Below are 22,113 nucleotides of genomic sequence, written 5' to 3' on the forward strand. Positions count from 1 at the left end.
TAGGTCATCCAACTTTTTATATCCTTAAGGCATGCTTGGAGTTTAGTTAACTGATTGGTTGCATCAGGCTTGATCGATAAATATAATTGGGTGTCGTCAGCATAACAATGAAAATTGATGGAGTGATTCCTAATAATGTTCCCTTAAGGAAGCATATATAAACTAAATAGAAGTGGTCCAAGTACAGAACCTTGTGGGACTCCATGACAAACTTTGGTATGCCTGGAGGATTCATCATTGACGTGAGCAAACTGAGATCGATCTAAGAAATACGATTTAAACCAGCTTAGGGCGGTTCCTTTGATGCCAATTTGATGTTCCAGTCTCTTTAAAAGAATTTGATGGTCAGTGGTGTCAAATGCGGCACTAAGATCTAACAGGACAAGTACAGAGATGAGTCCTTTGTCTGATGCCATTAGGAGGTCATTTGTAACTTTGACTAATGCGGTCTCTGTGCTATGAAGCACTCTAAATCCTGACTGAAAATCCTTAAATAGACTATTGTTATGGAGAAAGTCACACAGTTGATTAACCACAGCTTTCTCAAGTATCTTAGACATAAAGGGAAGGTTTGATATCGGTCTGTAGTCGGCTAAGACCTCTGGGACTAGAGTGGGCTTTTTAAGAAGAGGTTTAATTACAGCTACCTTAAAGGACTGTGGTACATATCCTGATAATAAAGACCGATTAATCGTATCCAATAGAGAATGACTAACTAGAGGTAAAACATCCTTGAGCAGCCTGGTTGGGATGGGGTCTAAGAGACAGGTTGACGGCTTAGCTGCAGAAATGATTAAAGTTATTTGATGAAGGTCGATGGGAGTAAAAGAGTCTAAATACATATCAGGTTTTACATTTGTTTCCAAACTTGCTGTATCAGAATGCAGATCAATGCCTGTTGAGTGCAAGAGGTGATGAATTTTGTCTCTAATAGTTATGATTTTATCATTAAAGAAGCTCATGAAGTCCTTGCTACTTAGACCTAAGGGAATAGATGGTTCTGTAGAGCTGTGATTCTCTGTTAGCCTGGCTACAGTGCTGACGAGAAACCTGGGGTTGTTCTTATTCTCCTCTATTAATGAAGAGTAGTATATAGTACATGTAGTACTCATACTCCTTAATGTTGCATCTGACCAACAAGTGACCTAGTTGACACACTTGACTTTCTCTTATGCTGTGTGTTGCAAATCCACAAGTTGTTCTTGGACACAATATGGGCTGAAATATGTGCCACCAGAAACTGAATTTGATTCATTTATATTTGAATTTTAATTGCTTAACTTGAATAATTGTATTAAAAAAATTAATTTGAATCAGTAAATTTTAATTTGTATTGTTCAATGTGAATCATTGCATCGAAAAACTGAACCTGAATTGTAATTTGAAATTAAATTTATTAGTTTGGAACTGAACATTCAGTTCTCACAATTCAAATTCAGTTCTCACAATTCAATTTTAATTTTCTGTGACAAACATTCAGGTACTTGAGGCAGAGCAATCGATTGCAGATACACAGGACGCCTGTTCGGCCAATCAGCACCTACCTGTGTGTGCCACAGCAGTTGCCGGTGTCTGGGCCTGTTATGGGCATTTGTTTTTAGTTTGACATAGCATTGTATTTTTTAGATTCAGCACAGGAAATATTTAACATGTTTATTTCGGATGAATAGAAACACAACTGATGTAGGACAATAAGGCCTGGCTTGCAGTGAGTGTTCCAAATGTACTGGATGGGGTTGAGGTCAGGTTTTTTTTTACCTAACTTTGTTCATGAAGTCATTTGTTCATGAAACAGGAAAGGTCTAAACACAAACTCTTAGTACAAGGTACGAAGCACAGAATTGTCAAAATACAATTTTTTGCTAGAGTATTAAGATTTCTTATGGCCTAGTTAAAAAATAAAACCATAAAAAACAGCCACACACCAAAAGTTTAGATGGACTGTCCAGGCGCATCATTTTGTACTTGGTGTTTTTTTTAATCTTTTGTGAGTTCCTTTGTGTTAGTAAGGTTGTTAAAATTGTTCTACAGATGATGATGATGATGATGATGATGATGATGATGATGATGATGACGAATGAGACAGATACATGATATGCAGACAGATTAATATTTTATTGACTGGGTAAGGCGACAAAAACAGAACTATTTATCTAACTGTCAGATAAAAGAAGTTGCTGATATTTATGTTTAAATAAAATACAATGCAGAAATGTAAGGATCGGTCTGATGTCATGTTTCCTATTGTCAACAAATCCTATGAAAAGATTACAACCAATAACATGTCTTTCAATATTTCCTGACTTTTTTTGCTGTGTTTGTGGGAGATTACAACTGGTTTAATACTGTCTTCTTAAATAATCAAAATGGACAATAACATAATCATTGCCATGATACCTATCATACCTGAAAACAGTATATATCAACAGTATACAACAGTATATGAATTTTTGTAAACACAAAACTGCACAACTGTTTGGACATCCGTCAGCATTAGAAAAACTTGTCTCTATGCACAAAGAATCTATCAGTGATCACACACTAATCAATTTCTTTAGGGAAAATGGTGAATAAGGTCTCAATGAGCATTAGTGACTGTGTATACTTTCTCAAAACCCTACTATATAAATTCCACAAAAGCAGTTTTTGACCTCAGGCTTCAGCAAGAAGAAGCATTAAAGTGCTGGCTCATGCTGGTCGGAGGTGGGAGCTGTGTCAAGTCAAAGTACAAGAAGGGTGTTTTTAGGGCATTAAAGTAGTTAATGTTTACTCTGGTTGCTAAGAAACACAGAGGGAAGGTCCCCTGGTCCCCTGCACTCATCACATCCCCTTACTGTGCCAACATCCTTGCAGGCCAATCAATGACATATCTGGTTGAATGTCTTCCTCGTCTGACTGTACAAGAAGCTTGTTGCTCTCCTCACTGGCTCCTTCTTCTGCTGCGTCCTGGTTGGACAGTTGGTTTGTGAGAGGTGTTTGGTTCATTTGGCTTCTCAAAGATTCAGAAGAGCAGGATTCGAGATCTGGACCTATTAGAGAAGACAACTATTATTACTACACACGTAACTACAGCATTATTAGTATAACTTAAAATATCAAAGTATCAAATTTAGACCAGACTTGCAGGGGAGGTGGGGTCATTTTAATATTCTATACCAATGATCATTGATTTTCACACCTCTTCTGTTCAGTGAGTATATAATGTATGTGATTTTTCTCCCCAGCACTAATAATTGCAGAACCACACACCTGCTGTGTTTCATTGCAATACCTGACCCTCCTATAATTTATACCCCATTCAGAGAGAATAATTGAATGTTAAATTATCAAAGTTACTGAATGCCTGCTGTGCAAAGCAAAGCATCTAGTAGCTAAACGTCCACTGACCAAACTGCACAAAGATGTAGTGATAAAACATTTGATACAATTAGCAGCTACTGTATGTCTTCAGGTTGTAGAGTAACTAAGTAACAGGATTACCTGAGGTCAGTGATGATCCAGTACTGATGTCATCACTAGTAGAATTGAGGAAGTCATCCAAAGCCTCCTGGTCTGATATGTTAGTTACTGTTATCTGATCCAGAACACACATATCAACTCCTTCTGGCTCTACAAACACACACACACACACACACACACACACACACACACACACAATTATTACAAGTGAGACATTTTCATACCCCAAAGCCTGTACTCTGCCACTACTGTTAGTCATTCATAACAAGTTACCTCCCCCAGCATGGCAGGGGCCTGGGCACCTGAACATTTTTTTCAGGAACTTGTCAGGAAACAGTACTCCTGAAAACAAGCTGGTTTCCCCATCAACTTTGAAGCACTGAACTGATCAGCTGTCCAGAGTTCACGGACATGTCACAGAAACATGTCATGTGCCAGCCTGTTTCAAGACCTCAACAGTCATCCCTGTTGCCAAAAAACCAAGGACCACCAGATTTAACGTCTGATGGAGACAAGTCTGCTTCCAGGTGGGACACTGACCATATAGTGACCTGATGCAGCCAGAACAACTTGGAGCTGAATGCTCTAAAGACAGTCAACATGGTTGTGGATTTCAGAAGCAAGTGTGCCTCACCTATGACTCCTTAATAAACACTGTGGCGTCTTTGTGCTTCTGGGGAGCCATCATCACCCAGGACCTCAAGTGGAAGCTGAACATGCATGTCAAGGTTATGGCACTTCTACAGATACATCATTGAGTTCATCCTCACCTCCTCTGTGACCATCTGGTATGCTGCTTCCACTGTCAAGGACAATGGCAGACTGCAGTGTGTCATTCGGTCCACTGAGAAGGTGACTGGCTGCAGTTTCCCATCTCTGCAGGGCCTGTAAGCCTCCAGGACCCTAAGGAAAGATTGTGGCTGACCACTTCCACACTGGACACAAACTCTCCCCTCTGGCTGTGGTCTATCAGGACCAAAACCTCATGCAGCCACAAGAACAGTTACAGCTTTCCAGAGTGCCGCTGGCCTCATCAACAAGGGCCTCTTCTGACATTGACTCTAATCAGAAGCTCGGCGGTTCGATCCCATGTCGAAGTGTCCTTGGGCAAGATACTGAACCCCAAATTGCCCCCGAAGGCTGTGCCATTGGTGTGTGAATGTGTCCTCAAACTGATGAGCAGTTGGCACCTTGCATGGCAGCCAATGCCATCAGTGTATGAATGTGTGTGAATGGGTGAATGAGATACGTACTGTAAAGCGCTTTGAGTGGTCGGAAGACCAGAAAGGCGCTATACAAGTACAGTCCATTTACGATTACCAGTTGTAAATGATTGGGTCTCTGTAAATAATATTATTAAGAGTATAGAGACTATACTACTCTATTTGGAAAGTGTTATGAGATAACTTTTTGGCACTATATAAATAAAACTAAACTGAATTGAATGCCAGAGAGAAGTAATTGTGTCTGCTGTGTTAATGCCACTATGCTTAATGCTATACGCACACAGTATATCAAAACCAGACAAAACCACTACTACTCCTGCTCTGTGTGACTTTGTGACTGTATTAATGATTTAAATTATGAGACTCACTCATGCAACTTGAAGAAAAACAAAAAAGTGGAAACTGTGCAAATGCGCACACAAAAAATAAAAAAGTTAACACGATGGTATTCAATAGATAATTGAATTAAACGTTCCATCATTATCTCATAAAGACCTAAATGTGTCATCGGATATTAAATATTTTCAGTGAGATTACAGAGTAATTTGGCCATTTCAATCACCAGTAAAGTTTTTTTCACCGGTTTTCATTGATCCGGAAACTTTTCCAGAGCTACTTGTTGGAGCAGCAGCGGCTCTCTATGGTCTCCGTCGAGGACACCGGATACACCGTGGGAAGCGAGCCGGTGCGCTTGTTAGACTGAGGCAGCGGGGGTTTCGCACTGCGCTCCCATCTATTCACCTGGCTAACGTACACTCTCTGGCCAACAAGATGGATGAACTGCTGCTCCTCAATACAACCAACACAGATTTTAACAGATCTGCTGCCTTGTGCTTCACCAAAACCTGGCTCGATGAGCACATCCCGGACACTTCTCTCCACCTGTCTGGATTTTACCTGCACCGAGCGGACAAAGTTACGGAGCTCACAAGGGGAGGCGGAATCTGCTTTTACATTAACGAAGGTTGGTGTACTGATGTCACGGTCCTAAACAAATCATGCAGTCCTCACCTGGAGGAGAGGCACCTGGCTGCAGACCTCCACTGTCACGCACCTCCATGATGCGTGATGACGTTTTTTGGGGTGTGGGGAGATGGGGAGGACATTTTGAGAGGGTCATTTTCACCTGCCCTTTAAATTAGAGAGAGACCAGCGCAAGCGCATATATATATAAGAAAAAGAGAAGAGTGAGCTTGTTCTCCGAGTAGCGGTGAGTTTCTGATTTTTATTATCCACAGAAGGTAAATGCATGATTTCTAGTGTTTATCGTCAATATAAAGCTGCTGCCCCCGCGACCCATATTTGGATAAGCGGAAGAAGACGGACGGACGGACGTCAATATAGGTGCCGTTGTAGTAGTCGTTATAGGTCATTAATTACCGAATGTTACATGTCGGTTTGGGTTGTCGTTTTGAAACTAGATGACTTCAAAGTTTACTGTCACCAATGGTGGTTACATCAACCTAAGGATTCTGAACTTTTTAGTGCATAACGTAAAGTAACTCTTCGCATTTGTTTGTATGTAACATTATGAAAAAATTTGTAAACTCTCCATGCATTAGTTGGGCATAGTCACAAAGTTGAAAACATCTTTCTGAACTCATGGACGTGATCAACACGATGCAACACACCAGGATGTTTTGACGAGCTAATTAGTGATATTACCTGTTTAAGTGCACAAGTTTCAAAATCAAAATGTGGCAGAACTACATGGCACATTTTTACTTTATTTTTCCACCTATGTTGTATACTACAGTATATAAACAAAACGAATAGTAACTGAAATGCTTCTGCATCATCAGTACTTTTATTTATGATACTTGAGTATATTTTGCTTCTAACTGTCGCAGAAATCATCGAGTCCAGTTGAGAGGTCTGCTGTTATTGTGTGTTTATTAAGAAGCATGTTGTGTTACTCCGGTAGCACATACTAAGAAGCATGTCGGCACACTGGTGAACTGACGGTCCCAGAGGGTGTCTGAGCCAGTGAGTTGATCAGGAGCAAATGAAGAGGAACACTTTTATACAGAAAATAGCCATGGTTATAAATTATGTAAATCGGGATGGAGCAAAAGGTGGGAAAAGTAAGGAAATTACAGAGGTTACATGTTGGGCCCAGACGGACATTACTTGGCTTCAGGTTTTCTATACGTCAGGATGTATTTTCTTCATCATAACATAACAAAAATAAATTACTTAAGTGTCTTGTTTTATCCAGTTTTACTTAAGTTAGTACTGATGAAGAAAATACATCCTGACGTATAGAAAACCTGAAGCCAAGTAATGTCCGTCTGGGCCCAACATGTAACCCCTGCTGGGCTGGTCCCTTGATCAAGGTAATACACATTGGGGCAGTATAGACTTGCTAATTGAGTAGGAAATGTCTAGGAATCATCCCAACCCCATTGTTTTGTTCTTGCCCTTTGTCTGTCTGGCTCCAACTTTCACACCTCATGTAAATGTCTACCCTTTGTTACCTATCCCCCTCCTTTCCCTCTACCATTGTTGCCCAATCATTTTCCTTACTTTTCCCACCTTTTGCTCAGTCCCTATTTACATAATTTATAACCATGGCTATTTTCTGTATAAAAATGTTCCTCTTCATTTGCTCCCAGTCAGCTCACTGGCTCAGACACCCTCTGGGACCGTCAGTTCACCAGTGTGCCGACCTGCTTCTTAATAAACACACCAACACAGCAGACCTCACAACTGGACTCAATGATTTCTGTGACAGTACTTTCGTAGTCATTATTATTTCTTCTACATAAGTATGGCCTCATTTACATTACCTGGTGCAAGTGGCCATTTTACCTGCAAGCAAAGACAATCTAAGTTTGCAGGCTGTATACATTAATTTGAATTGAAGTCCATGCACTATAATTCAAATACATAACATGTTTTATGTGCTTTTTTTAGATGCACATCTCAGTTATCTCATCTGATGGAATACCTGCATTCGAACGCTGCACAACATGCTGCAGTCAGTTCCACTGCCCCCTGTGTCCCAAACACCTCTTTAAACTAAACAAACTAATCAGAGTTCGGCAGCATTTGGAGGTCCACATAAAAAATGCCATTACATTTGAAGGTAATGACATTGCATTTTAGATTAAAGATAAATATGTGCATGTGTTCATGTGACTTGTTTGTCATTGTCTAACAAACAATTTCTTTTCTTGACTTGCTCTTAGATAAGAAGATCTGATGCTGCAATTTAACTTGCAGGAATGGGGGACCTTATCATTGTCTCATCTGTGACAAAACTATTATTAGAAGGACAGACATGGAAACACATGTAAAGTCTTGTGCCATACAACAAGAATCCACCTCTGCTGCTGCCCAGTCAAAGCCGAGTCAGGATTCATCCTTCTTCTCCCTGCAACCAAGTCCATCTGCATCCCCATCTCCAGATCTTCTCGTGCAACAATCAATTCAAACATCTATTATCCACTCCTCAGCAAACACACAATTGTCATCATCATCTCCTTTGATTTCCTCTTCTGTTGAAACTGGGGAACTGAAAAAAGGTTAAATGTCCCCTCTGTTCAGTAACTTGTCATCTGAAAAATTGGGCCAAACATATGCAGAGGAAGCACCCCAAAAAATCAAAGGATATGGCATTTAGAAGTGGATTAACTTTCACACACTGCGAACACATCAGCTCTTTACAACACTGCACAGATATAGCCACAGAAGAATTCCTCAGAGAAGATATGTTAACAGAAATGGTGCACTTGAAGTTTTTTGGGGATTCAAAAAAGTCAACCTGCCTTAAAAGGCAAAAATATGCACAGGGAGCACATGTCCCTCTCTGTGTTGAGGTATTATTTGTGGAAAGCTCAAAGTACTTTTGTTTTGCACTATTACAGTCGCCTCGGGAGGTTATTTGTAACCTACAATTCCTCAGAAAACACATGGCATTGCCCTTGTGCCAAACCAAGGATGTCATGTGTCCACAAAAACATCAGCAAATGGCATTTATTTGAAACGAACAAGGATGTGTTCAGAACAGAAGAAACCAGCACCTTTACACCAAAAAAGCACCAAGATACTGTCTATCCAAAAAGTACACATACAGGCATAAAAAACTTCCAGCTAACCTGCCAGATGAAGCTGTAAAACCAAGAGCACTCACAGGCTATGTCACAGAGTTGCATCCAGCAGAGACAGTTTGTGCACTCTGTCCAGGACTTGTAAATCTTGAAAAGTCAGCAAGGATCTCCAGAAAAGCCAGAATAATCGCCATGAATGGGGTGATTGAAAGTAAGTAATCTGTGTTTTGCCTGCTATTATGGAAGTTTGCAGAGAATGTAGCACAGTGTTAATGATATATTCATGATTTATTTACACCAGATGTATCGATATATTTCCGGCGATGTCCAGTGTGTCACATGACCTATAGATACCAGGAATGGCAGGACGGCCTACATAACTTTGATGACCATACTGTATTGACCCTTGAACTGTGTGTATACCTGAGACTTAATCTACAGGTATGTACAGTATTTTTTATGACAAATATTAAAACATGTGTGGGTATATATGTGTGTAAATCTTGCATAACACATTTTTTGCTTTGTTTTTGCCACTTCTGTAGAACAATGTCTCAGTGTCCAAGGTGATAAATGCACTTGAAGGCCTAAGGAAGGTGACAATTCCTGCCAAAGAGTCAGTTCTGCACGCCTACTGCCACTTTGAGGCATTGACAAGCCATGGTTACTCTTTTTCTTGTGTTTGCTGTGGCTACTATCCTCCAGTAGTTGTCATGGACCTACACAAAAAAGGAGTGTTCAACTTCCCTGGTAAGTCAGTGTCTTGTGTGTTGGGAGGAAGTTATATCATTGTATATACAAAACTAGTTAAATTAGTTCCTTTTTTCAGTGAGTGACATTAAAGATGCCCCAGAGAACTTCACTGGTGAAGTTAACATTGAAGAGTTCTGGGACTCTGTACAGCTGGAGATGATTTCCCGTGGCTTTGTCCAAGGTATGTACATATTCACTTTTCTGTAAATTAGTAATTATCCTCACTTATTGATGCAATGCACTTTAGCATATTAAGAATTTTTCGTGTACTTTTAACAGGTCGTGCGAAAAACAGCTTCAGTGTAAGACCTAGTTTTGAGTACTGGGGCCCATGGATTGGAAAGAATACACGTCAATCTGAGATGGCGTTAAACACAGAATTTGAAAAGGCAATCTCTGCCAAGTCCTCCACTGAAGCTGAAGTCAGCATGGTGTCAGAGGACCGCCTGGTGGATGAGCTCATGAAGCAGAAGGTACAGTTGATGTGTATACATGTATGGTATGTTTGTTTGAGTCGCATTGTGCAGTAAGATCTTACTTTATTTCGTCTGTATTTCAAAAGGTTTCAACTGTGCGTAAGTTGTGCAAGGCCTGCAATTTGGATGTGAAAGGATCGAGGATGGATCTGATTCTTCGGTTTAGGCAAGAGATGAAGACATGCCATTCTTATGACAAGATATTCCAGAAAATCTGGGGAGCATCTAGTAAGAGTCACACTTAATTTGAACTTGATAACTATCTAAGAGTAACTACTTGCACGTTTACTATTCTTATTTTTTTTTTCAACTTTTCTTTGAAGGTGGGTGGTCAGTGATTCTCTGCCCGCATGGTGTGGTTTACAGTTTAAAGTTTAACCTGCGTGCAGAGTCTCCACGAGATTTCGCTGACCTCCTTCTGTCCTGGAAACACCTGCCAAATGTCACTGTTTATGACTTTGCTCGGGGTCTGGCAACTCATGTCAACCTACGTTGGCCAACTGTGATACCTCTCAAGCCACATAAAGGGAGATTGGCTGCATCGACACCACAGAACATCACAGCAGCTCAGCAGAACAAACTCAAGATCTCCCTACCATGGCTGACTGCTCAGCAGAACAAACTCAAGATCTCCCTACCATGGCTGACTGAAATGTTGCAAAATCCTGAAAAAGATGCACATCCATTCACTCGTTCCCCAGACCACTATGTCTTATATGACAGATTCTATGAGGCCAATACCAAAGACCCAGTCCTCAATAACATGGCACCATCAACACACATTTTTTTGATGAGAGACATAATACATCACAGAAACAACAAAACAAATGCACAGCTTTTAGAAAAGCAACTACAGAGAGGACGCGAGTCACATCGTTTGCAAGACATCACACTGGACAAATTTGGACAAGCAGTGTTTGGTAAATTAAATTAATTCATTAATTTAAAGAGATGTTTTGTTTCATAGTGGTAATTTATAATATAATGCTTACGTTGCCTGATAATAATTTCTTAAACCTCAGGACCTCTAGCACCTGATATGCCTACACACCATCATCCTGCAGTAGCTGTAACAACTCAGCAGCTACATGGGCTCCCCACTGACCCAAACTCAGGTAGGTAGTAGGTTTAAAAAAAAAAAATCAACACAAAATACTGTTTTTTTGTGGATTTTATATTTTAATTCCCTTTTACAGACGCTAATGCCTGTGGACCACATTGTGAAATGATCACAAAATGTGACAATGTGAGACCATGCCGAGCATCATGGACCATAAAGCTTCATCCTGCCCAAGAGCAGCTGGTATGTATTCTTAAAGGAAAGAAAGAGCTGTGTGATATATTAGACAGGTATGTACAGTACCTACCTGCCTACTTGTTCCTACATTAGAATTTTAAATATAGTGCTTGTTATGATATTGATTGCCTTTTTTTAATCAATTATCAGCTTAAATACATATTGGACACTGACAGCCCAGCGGGTGAGCTCATTGTTAAAACAGGAAAAAGTTGCCTGACCCGAGCTGACTTCTGGGGGCTTGGATTAAACAAGGAAATGGAATCAACTGTGAGTTAACTTTTAGACCCATTTAATTAATAATAAATAAATTATGTCTGTATATCACTGCCATGTTTTTGTTTGGTTTGCAGATAGGAAATGCATGCTTTGAAGTTATTGAGAAAAATGCTCAATCACAGGTATAAAACATAAATATTATTTTCAGAATATGGTTCAATTTTATATTATATGGGTATTTGCTCACATTTGTAATGTTTTCCACAGGGGAAAAGTATTTTTGTGGCTGACCTCTATGTTGTACCAACCTGGCGAAAACCAACATTGTGCGATCCACTTGCAAGCTTGCCTGTAGGTGCAACTTGTCCTACTGGTTTTCATTCAAATTATATATATTGTGTATTTTACCAGTTTGCTTTTGAACTGTTCCTTTGTATTAGAATGATGCTTCAATCAGAGATGCCATTGTCATTCCTGTGTGGAAACCTGGGCATTTCCTGCTCTCTGTAAGTAGTGATGCTTATTGTAACAGCTGGTTTGCATGTCACGGAAAATGCTGTATCCAATGTTAACAAAAACATCTTAATTTTCTATTACAGTACTGGTGTGTTGTGTTGTGTTCTTTTGTGTTGTCTTTACACAATACTGAGTTCAAATGTCACTAACTACAATTACAGGTTTTGAAACCAACACAGAGAGAAATAGTCTTTCTTGACTCCAAATGTGCTCAAGCACCATTAGGATTTGGTGATAAGGAGATGAGGGGACTACTGAGGTCACTAACAAACTTTTTTGTGTGTGCATGTGTGCGTGGAGTTCATGTTCCAAAGCCGTCCTAAAGAGTTCTGAGTTGTGTGTTTGTTTCAGATCATGTTCACATATGTATGACGGCCTTTTTATGGTGCAACATAAGTGTAATTGTAGTTTTGTGTATCAAATCATGGTTATAAATTTTATATTAGTTTTAAAGATTTAACATGATGACCGACCTATTTAACATTTCATACAACTGAGTCAAAAAACTGGCACCATAAAAAAGTGTTTAATGATGTGTGGAGTGACTGCATGGAAAGGGATGCATGGATGATCCGTCCTGAATCGGAACCAGTGACGCATGTCCATGAAAAGAGCCCATATTAATAATTGAATGACTAATATTTATCTTTAATGCAACTGTCTTTTAGAAACCTATCCCAGTCACTAAATCCTGGAAACTGGACAGAAAAGACTGGACTACAAATTCAGGTAAGAGTATAAAGTATGTTTAATGCATGTATTTATTAATAGTTGAATACTTTAATACTGTAAAATAATAATTACATAACTGACTTCTTTCTGATATCTAGGATTTTCCACGGCAACCATATGGAATTGACTGTGGCATCTTCATGTTGATGGTAGTAGACATCATTTGTTATATATTTGAGTGTGCATGCAAGGCGCACACTATATGGTATCCACCGCGCTTATTATTATTATTGAGTGTGCCTGAAAGAGCACACTCTTTAAAACCTCTCGGGCTTATTCTTATTATTATTGAGTGTGCCTGAAGGAGCACACTCTTTAAAAACTCTCGGGCTTATTCTTATTATTATTGAGTGTGCGTGCAAGGCGCACACTATATGTTATCCACCGCGCTTATTATTATTGAGTGTGCGTGCAAGGCGCACACTATATGTTATCCATCGCGCTTATTGAGTGTGCGTGCAAGGCGCACACTATATGTTATCCACCGCGCTTATTATTATTATTGGTGTGGGTGCCCAAAGGGCTCCCACACTAATGTTATCCTACATCTTTATTAGTGACGAGTGCCTAAGACACTCGTCAACTATTGTTCTTCTGCGTGTTTCATGGCATTATTATTAGTGACGAGTGCCGTAGGTGCCGTAGGCACTCGTCAACTATTGTTCTTCTGCGTGTTTCATGGCATTATTATTAATTTTCCGCCCTTTTTCGAACATTAATGCGGCCCGCAGTGGTGAGAGGACCCCAACAAATTATATATCAAAACGTGCGTCTTGATCCCGAATCGAGTGCTATTACTTTTCTAAGAGATTCGCGTGTTTTTCGCGAATTTATTCTGTAAAAACTGCGAAAAAATTTCCCATAGGGAATGAATGCTACTTGCTACTTGTTAATATGCTAATGCTAACATGTTAATGCTAATTAACAATAGCCACTAGGGATGTAACGATACATCGTGCCACGATTAAAATCGGTACAAATGTGTGACGACTCGCATCGGTTGACAGAAAAAATGAATCGCGATTCTTGGCGAATGCGAGAGAAGTAGGATATGTTCTTTTTCGTCTTTTTTTATTAGAATGGTTCGTTGTGGCTGCAGCTTCCCTGCCGCGTCTGCCTTTCTGTGTCTCACACACACACACACACACACACACACACACACACACTCCTACACACATGCGCAGTAGTGGTAATCGGCGTCAGGCCTGACTGGACTGTAAATGATACCATAACACGGATCCTCCAGGAATTCACGATGTTGCAATTTGCAACTTCAACGCAACTTCAGTGAATCCCCATGAATTCAGGGGTGTTGCAATCTTACACATCACCGCAACTTCCCGCTTCTGCAGGGGGATTAAACTCGGGTCAGGGACGGCCGCACCGTGCGGGAGGATCCCTTCGTGGGACCTCTCCCCGCGCTGGCTGGCCCCCGCCGGGCACATTTCCTCCGAGGTGGTGCGCCGCGACCGGCTCTGCGTTACACGCGCCCGGACCTCGCCGTTTCCCGGCCGTGGACTCTCATTAAAGGCTAAATGAGCTATCATCTTAATTGTTTTATTTCAGTTAGCTCATACTCAAGCTGAAAGGTAATGGTCAGATCAGCTGCTGCTGGCAGCCCTAATAAGAACACAAACTGCTTAGAGTTTTCTGTAAGAAGATTTTTTTTCCTACAAATAAAAAGATAATTTTATTTGGTCATAATTTGTCTGTAGCTTATTTTGATTTAAAAAACATCGTGAAAAAATCGTATCGTGAACAAAAAATCGTGACCGAATGGAGTCGTGAGTTGAGTGTCGTTACAGTCATCCTATTAGCCACTAAGAATTAAATACATGATCATTGTTAACATGTTAAGTTACCTGCTAAAGCTAATTAGTATTAGCCACTAGGAATTAAATACCTGTTAATGTTAACATGCAAGTAATGTGCTAGCACGTCAATGCTAGTCACTCATTTTCAGTCACTAAGAAACATGCAATGTAAACATGCTAATGTTAACATGCTAATGTTAATTGCTGTGCGTTGTCTGTCTGAAATGATGACAGCAGAGCAGCTAGCGTGTTAACAATATCATTAGCCACTAAGTATTATATACATGCCAATGCTAACATGCTAATGTTAAACTGCTAAGGTAACCTGCTAATGCTTTACTACTTACTATTAGCCACTAAGAATTAAATACATGCTCATTGCCAACATGCTTTTAAGTTAACATGCTAATGTTAAGTGCTAGCACGTCAGTGCTAGCCCATAATTTTTAGTCACTAAGAATACATGCAATGTTAATAGGGTAATATTAATGGTTAGTGCGCCAAAGACAGCAGAGCAGCTACCGCGTTAGCACTAGCTGCAAAGACATGCTAACTGCTAACATTAATGGCCAAAGCAAATTACTGCAAATGGTAATTGCTAGCGCGTCAATGCTAGCAATTAATATTAGCCACTAGAATTTATTACATGACAACTGCTAACATGCTAAGCTATTTGCTAGCACGTCAGCGCTAGCAATGTAGCCATAGCCACTAATAACCAAATACATGCTACTTGTTAACATGCTAAAGCTAACGTGCTAATGATAATTGCTAGCGCGTTGTCTGTCAAAATGACAGACAATGTACAGCAGAGCAGCTAGCGCGTTAACAATTACATTAGCCATTAAGTATTAATACATGTTAATTAACATGGTAATCCTACGCTGGTAACGGAAACCTGCCAATGCTTATTGATTACTATTAGCCACTAAGAATTAAATACATGCTCATTGCTAACATGCTAATTAACATGCTAATGTTGAATTTGCTAGCAAGTTAAGGCTAGCCACTCATTTTCACTAAGAATACATGTTAATGCTAACATGCTAATATTAATTGTTAGCGCGCAGAGACAGCAGAGAACTAGCGCGTTAGCGCTAGCTGTAAAGACATGCCTAAGTGGTAACATTAGCGGCCAATGCTAAAATTAATGCAAATGCTAATTACTGAATTAACATTAGACATTAAAAATTAAAGACATGGCTTGTGTCCGAAATCACTCCTAACCACTATGTAGTCCAATATAGTGCACTGCATGTAATCCCACAATTCACCGCGAAATGTAGTGAACATCCGATGGTCACTAACCGAAGCAAAATATCCCATCATGCATTGCCAGAAGTTCTCTGGGCGCGGAAAGGAAATAAATTGAAATAAAAAGTAAATAAAAAGTAAATAATTGAATTATTGATAAACACAAACAGCCAGACTGACAGTAGATGGCATTTCTATAGCGCAACATGAGTTTTCTAAAATAACGGTGCATGTTTTTTTTCGGCGGATGGATAGAGGAGGAGGATGATGCTTAATAGAAACAAAACACGAAAATAAAAACATCAGGACAGTAACAAAAGACTCTAATTAATAAAAATGCAGTAGTAAATGGACAAGAATTATGTGAGACGACATTAATATGGTACATTTTAATTGTGCGACAGCAATGACGTAATTACCGGCGCAAGAGAAGTGGTCCGAAAGTGTCCGAACATTTTTTTCTGTTGAGCTCACTATATAGTCCACTACATTTATTTCCCTATTAGGGAGTAGGGAGTAGGGAATGAGTGAGTGATTCCGGACACACCATGTATTTTGCTAACATGACGCGCTAGCAATTATCATTATCATGTGTAGCAATTGCCATGTTTTTAATTTTTAGGGGCTTAGTGGCTAATGCGATTAGTGGATAATTAGCCACTAAGCCACTAAAATTAAAGACATGGTAATTGCTCCTGTGTCTAAATAACATGTTAATAATTACTATTTGAGGTGGTGCCTTTTGAATACAGACCCCCGCACAGCCCGCTCGTCACTCTTCAAAATTTCTGGCGGGAATGTTTCTAGTTAGTGACGAGTGCCTACGACACTGCGTCGACTACTCCCGAGCGTGCTAGCTCTGGGAGTAGTCGACAGTGCCGTAGGTGCCGTAGGCACTCGGCAACTATTGGTCTTCTGCGTGTTCATGGCTTATTATTCATTTTCCCCCTTTTTCGAACTTAATGTGGCCCGCGCGGTGAGAGGACCCCAAAAATTATATATCAAAACGTGCGTCTTGATCCCGAATCGAGTGCGATTACTTTTCTAAGAGATTCGCGTTTTTTCGCGAATTATTCTGAAAAACTGCGAAAAATATTTCCCATAGGGAATGACTGGGGAGGCCTGGAAAAAAAGTACATTTCAACAGACATTTTCAACAATGAACTGCTCGGGCATACTTTCAACCGAGAGACTGCATTTGAACTTTAAAACGGAGGTATGCTTCCCTTATCTTCAGGATTCACGACACTCATCGACAGCTTTTACCGTTTTAAACTATCAAGGCTCAAATTTGAGCAGTTTTTTAGTCAATTTCTGGGTTTATAATGGGTGTGTATGTGCGGAAGTTTGTTGCTAGAGTGGATGACATCATCAGCTAGAGTGAGGAGCAGGAGAAAAATCAGTGAAAAAATAAAACGGATTCGACTACCGTGGTCCAAATGCACCACTACAGACATGATTATCCCTCAAATTTAGGAAATTTCGAGGTATCGCAGCGATAACACTGTTGAAGCTGTCTCTCTTTATAGTTTTGGCTCCATACAGCCACTGAGCGAGTACTACTCACATCCACAGCCTCATTCACTGCCATGTTAAAATAGGAGGGACATTTTCTTAAGGAAGGCAGAAGTAGCGTTTCTCTCTCTTGCTCTTGAGGACACATTTCTTCATTTACGACACAAAATAACTATGTAAAACGATCAGAAGGGCAACGCGATGTCCCCCAGTTATGCGGTTCAATGATTGGAATACGGTTTGGCAAGAGCCCCTCTTCGAGGACGGGTCCAGCATTTTTCCCTCTCTCTCTCTGTCAGGATTTTCAATGGCGTTCCACTGACAACAGTTGCAGCAGCCCAGTGGCCATTTGAGCAGTTATTGGCTTCATTTGAACTTGTCTGTGTAAAATGGCCGACAGAGACAGCAGAGCAGCTAGCACATTAGCGCTAGCTGTAAAGACATGCTAACTGCTAACATTAGTCTCTCTCTCTCTCTCTCTCTCTCTCTCACTCACACAACAAAACACACAAACACACAACACACACACAGTCTCTCCTCTCTCTCTCTCTCTCACACACAAACACACACACAAACAAACAAACACACACACCACACACACACACACACATCTAGCCCCCTCACCCTCTCTCCCTCATCTCCTCTCCTCTCCTCTTCGCTCTCCTTCTTCTCCACTCACGCACACACAACACAAAACGCACAACAAAGTCTCTCCTCATCTCTCCTTGCGCCTACCTCTCCTCTTCCTCCTCCTCTCTCTCTCTCTCTTTTCGCCTTCTCTCTCTTCTACTCTCCACCACTTCCTCTCCCCTTTCTCTCCTCTCGCTCCCCCCCTTCCTCCGCGACAGCCTTTACCTCGCTGCTCTCTGTCTCTTTCTCTCCGCCTCTTCTCCCCTCTCTCTCCTCCCCTCCCCGTCTCCCTTCCCACCCTCTCTGTCCCTTCTCTTCTCTAACACAACACAAAAACACACACACACACACCACGACGCGACCGGCTTCTGTGTTTACAGCGCCCGACGCCGCCGTTCTCCCGGGGCCGTGGACTCTCATTAAAGGGTAAATGAGCTATCATCTTGTTGTTTTTATTTTCAGTTAGCTCATACTTCAAGCTGAAAGGTAATGTTCAGATCAGCTGCTTGCTGGCAGCCCTAATAAGACACAAACTGTTTGAGAGTTTCTGAAAGAGAGATTTTTTTTTTCTACAAATAAAAAGATATTTTTATTTGGTCATATTTTCTGTAGCGTTTTGATTTTAAATAACCTCGTGAAAAAATCGTATCGTGAACAAAAAAAATCCGTGACTCGAATGGAGTCGTGAGTGTTAGTGTAATCGTTACATCCCTATTAGCCACAAGAATTAAATACATGATCATTGTTAACATGTTAATGTTAACCTGCTAAAGCTATTAGTATAGCCACTAGGAATAATAACGGTTAATGATAAACAGCTTAATGTTAAGTGCTAGCACGTCAGTGCAGCCCATAATTTTTAGTCACTAAGAAATACATGAAATGTTAATATGGGATATTAATTGTTACGCGCCAAGACAGCAGAGCAGCTAGCGCGTTAGACTAGCTGTAAAGACATGCTAACTGTTAACTGAGCGGCAAAAGCAATTTTACTGCAAATGGTAATTGCTAGCGCGTCAACACTAGCATTAACAAGCCACGAATAACCAAATACATGCCTACTTGCTATATGCTAATGCTAACATGCTAATGGTTAATTAGCACTAGCCACAATAATAAATAATGGTTTATCTAACATGTTAATGTTAATTGTTAGCCCGTCTGCGCTAGCAATGAGCTTAGCCAGGAAGAATTTAAATACGATCATTGCAACAGTTGTAAGGTTAACATGCTAATGTTAATTAACATTAGCCACTAGGATAAGACATGATCATTGCTAACAGGTTATTGTTAACATGGCTAATATTTAATTAGCAATTTGCACTAAGAATTAAATACATGAATTGCTAACATGTTTTGTTAACATGCTAATGTTATTAGCATTAGCCAAAGAATTAATACATGATCATTGTTAACATGTTAATGTTACCTGCTAAGCTAATTAACATTAGCCACTAAGAATGAACTACATGATCATTGCTAACATGTAATGTTAACCTGCTAAAGTTAATTAACATAGCCACTAAGAATTAAAATACATGATCATTGCTAACATGTAATGCTAAACATGCAGAATGTTAATTGCAGCACGTTAGTGCTAGCCACTCATTTTCAGTCACAAGAATACATGCTAATGTAAACATGCTAATGTTACGTGCTAGCACGTTAGGTGCTAGCCCAAATTTTTAGTCACATAGAATAACATCTAATGTTAATATGGTAATATTAATTGTTAGTGCGCCAAAGACAGCAGAGCAGCTAGCGCGTTAACACAACTGAAAGACATGCTAACTGTAAAATTAGCAGCCAAAGCTAAAATTACTGCAAATGGTAATTGCTAGCGCGTCAACACTAGCAATTAGCATTAGCCACTAAGAATTTATTACATGACAACTGCTAACATGCTAAGATACTTGCAGCACGTCAGCGCTAGCATTAACCTTAGCCCCGAATAACCAAATAAATGCTACTGCTGAAATCGAATGCGAACAGGCTAATGTTAATTAGCGCCTAGCCACAAAGAATTAAATACTGCTAATTTCTACCATGTTAATGTTAATTGTTAGCCATCTGGCTAGCAATGAGCATTAGCCAGAAGAATTAAATACATGATCCTTGCTAACATGTTTATGTTAATTAACATTAGCCACAGGAATTAAGTCATGCTCATGTTAACATCTAAAGCTAACCTGCTAAGATAATTGCTAGGCGTGGTCTGCTAAAATGACAGACAATGACAGCAGAGCAGCTAGCATGTTAACGTTTAGCATTAGCCATTAAGTTTGAAATAAATGCTAATGTTAACAGGCTAATGTTAACATGCTAATGCTAACCTGGTAATGTTAACCTGCTATGCTTATTGATTACTATTACCACTAAGATAAATACATGCTCATGAAAAAATGCTAATGCTAGCATGCAAATGTTAACTGCTAGCACGTTAATGCTGCCACAGCCACTCATTTTCAGCGCTAGCTGCTCCTGTGTCTAAATAAAATGTTAAAATGACTATTTGTATGTATTTGTGAACAGTGTTACATCAGAACAATAACTATTTTTATTATTATTTAAATGAATGTTACAGAAAAACTTTATTCTCTTAATAAAAAATGATGTTTATATTGTGATGTTTAAATTAACTGTTAACTAATTCTCCTTGCTCAACGTGATGATATTTACCTGTGGAAATTTTGGTGTCGATTACAAGTAAATTAAAATGTTTTAATTCCAAGTGGCTATGTTAATTAGCATTAGAATGTTAACATTAGCATGAAAACGCGGATGCGCAGCAGAATTTAGCAGGCGTGTTAGAGCATGTTAGAGCATGATAGTAATCACAGGTATTTAATTCCTAGTGGCTAATGTTAATTAGCACAATTTAGCATTGGTGCCTAATGTATGCAAATAGCATGTCTTTACAGCTTGCGCTAACGCTCTTGCTGTCTCTGTCCTGCCATTTTTACACAGACAGGTTCAAATTAAGTGCCAAGAAACTACTAAAATGGCCGCCGCTCAGGTTCTGCTGGCCCCTCCCCCTCTCCTCCTTCACGCAGGCTGAGGTTGCCAAAAAGCAACAGGACCAACTGTAATCAGTGGAGGAGTTTACTGCACCTGTTAGTAATGTCACTTAGAGACTGAGAGAAATGCGGAGAACTCCTCTCGAACAGGAAGGATTTCTGGCCAAACCGTAATTCCAATCATTGAACGCGGCTTACCTGAGGCACGATGAGACCCTTCCTGACGTTTTACATAGTTGTTTTGTGTCGATAAATGAAGAAATGTGCCCTCAGGAGCAAGAAAGAGAAACTTACTTTTTCGGCTTTCCTCCAGAAATTTCCCGCCTTTTTAACATGGGAGTCATGAGGATGTTGGCGGGAGTAGTCAGATCATGAGCGCGTACGGAGCCAAAACTATATGTCGGACAGCTTGGCAGGCGAATGTGAGTGATACAACAACAATTTTGCTACATTTCTATGTATAAATCGGGTCTGTAGTGGGGCATTTGAGGCCACGTAGTCAAAACGTTTTATTTTTTCACTGATCGCTCTCCCCCTCTCCATCTAAGCGATGACATCACTCACTCTAGCTCTGGAAAGGTTCTCGCAATACACATTTTTTGGTCTGGTTTTTGGCGATTTTTGGCAAAACCATGTAGCATTAGCATGTTAGCTACATTTGCCGAAACGTCTTAGAAAAGTCATAGCAATCGATTCCGGCCGAGCCGGTCGTTTGATACACGTTTTGTGTATGTGCGACAAAAAACTCTGGGAGGAGTAGGGAGACAAAAAAAGGGCGTAAGAATAAGTTTAATAAGCCGCAGTGGATAACATAGTGTGCGCCTTGCACGCACCCTCAATAATAATAAGCGCGGTGGATAACATATAAGTGTGCGCCTTGCATGCACACTCAACTAGAAAACTGATTTCCTGCGGAAAAGTGCGGTGTGGGAGCACCCTCTGCCCCGCCGGCCCCAGCGGCCCACCTGCTGCCCTTTTTCTGCATGTCTTTCCTTGTCTCTATCACTCTCTCTCCCCCTCCACATCCTGTCGCTCTTCAGCTGTCTCTATACTATTAAGCTTGAAAAGGCCTAAGGGATATATCTTAAAAATGGTGAAATTGGTTGAAAGAGGTAGAATAGTATGAAGTCATACAATGTTGTGTAACACTGGC

At 40.2% G+C, this 22,113-nt stretch overlaps 1 protein-coding gene across 1 annotated transcript in view; it reads right to left on the reverse strand.

Annotated features, from left to right (window-relative positions):
• Positions 1-1,745: 1,745 nt before the first annotated feature.
• The window catches only part of LOC109138220 (dysbindin-A), a 74,484-nt gene continuing 54,116 nt past the window's right edge, over positions 1,746-22,113 (reverse strand). The window contains exons 4-5 of the mRNA XM_027276211.1: positions 3,481-3,609; positions 1,746-3,029 (exon numbers count right to left, since the gene is read on the reverse strand). Coding sequence (XP_027132012.1) covers positions 2,821-3,029; positions 3,481-3,609 — 338 coding nt within the window. The 3' untranslated portion in view covers positions 1,746-2,820. The remainder of the gene's footprint in view (positions 3,030-3,480; positions 3,610-22,113) is intronic.

This window comes from Larimichthys crocea, unplaced genomic scaffold (assembly GCF_000972845.2).
Source record: "Larimichthys crocea isolate SSNF unplaced genomic scaffold, L_crocea_2.0 scaffold323, whole genome shotgun sequence".
Classification (NCBI taxonomy): Eukaryota; Metazoa; Chordata; class Actinopteri; family Sciaenidae; genus Larimichthys; species Larimichthys crocea.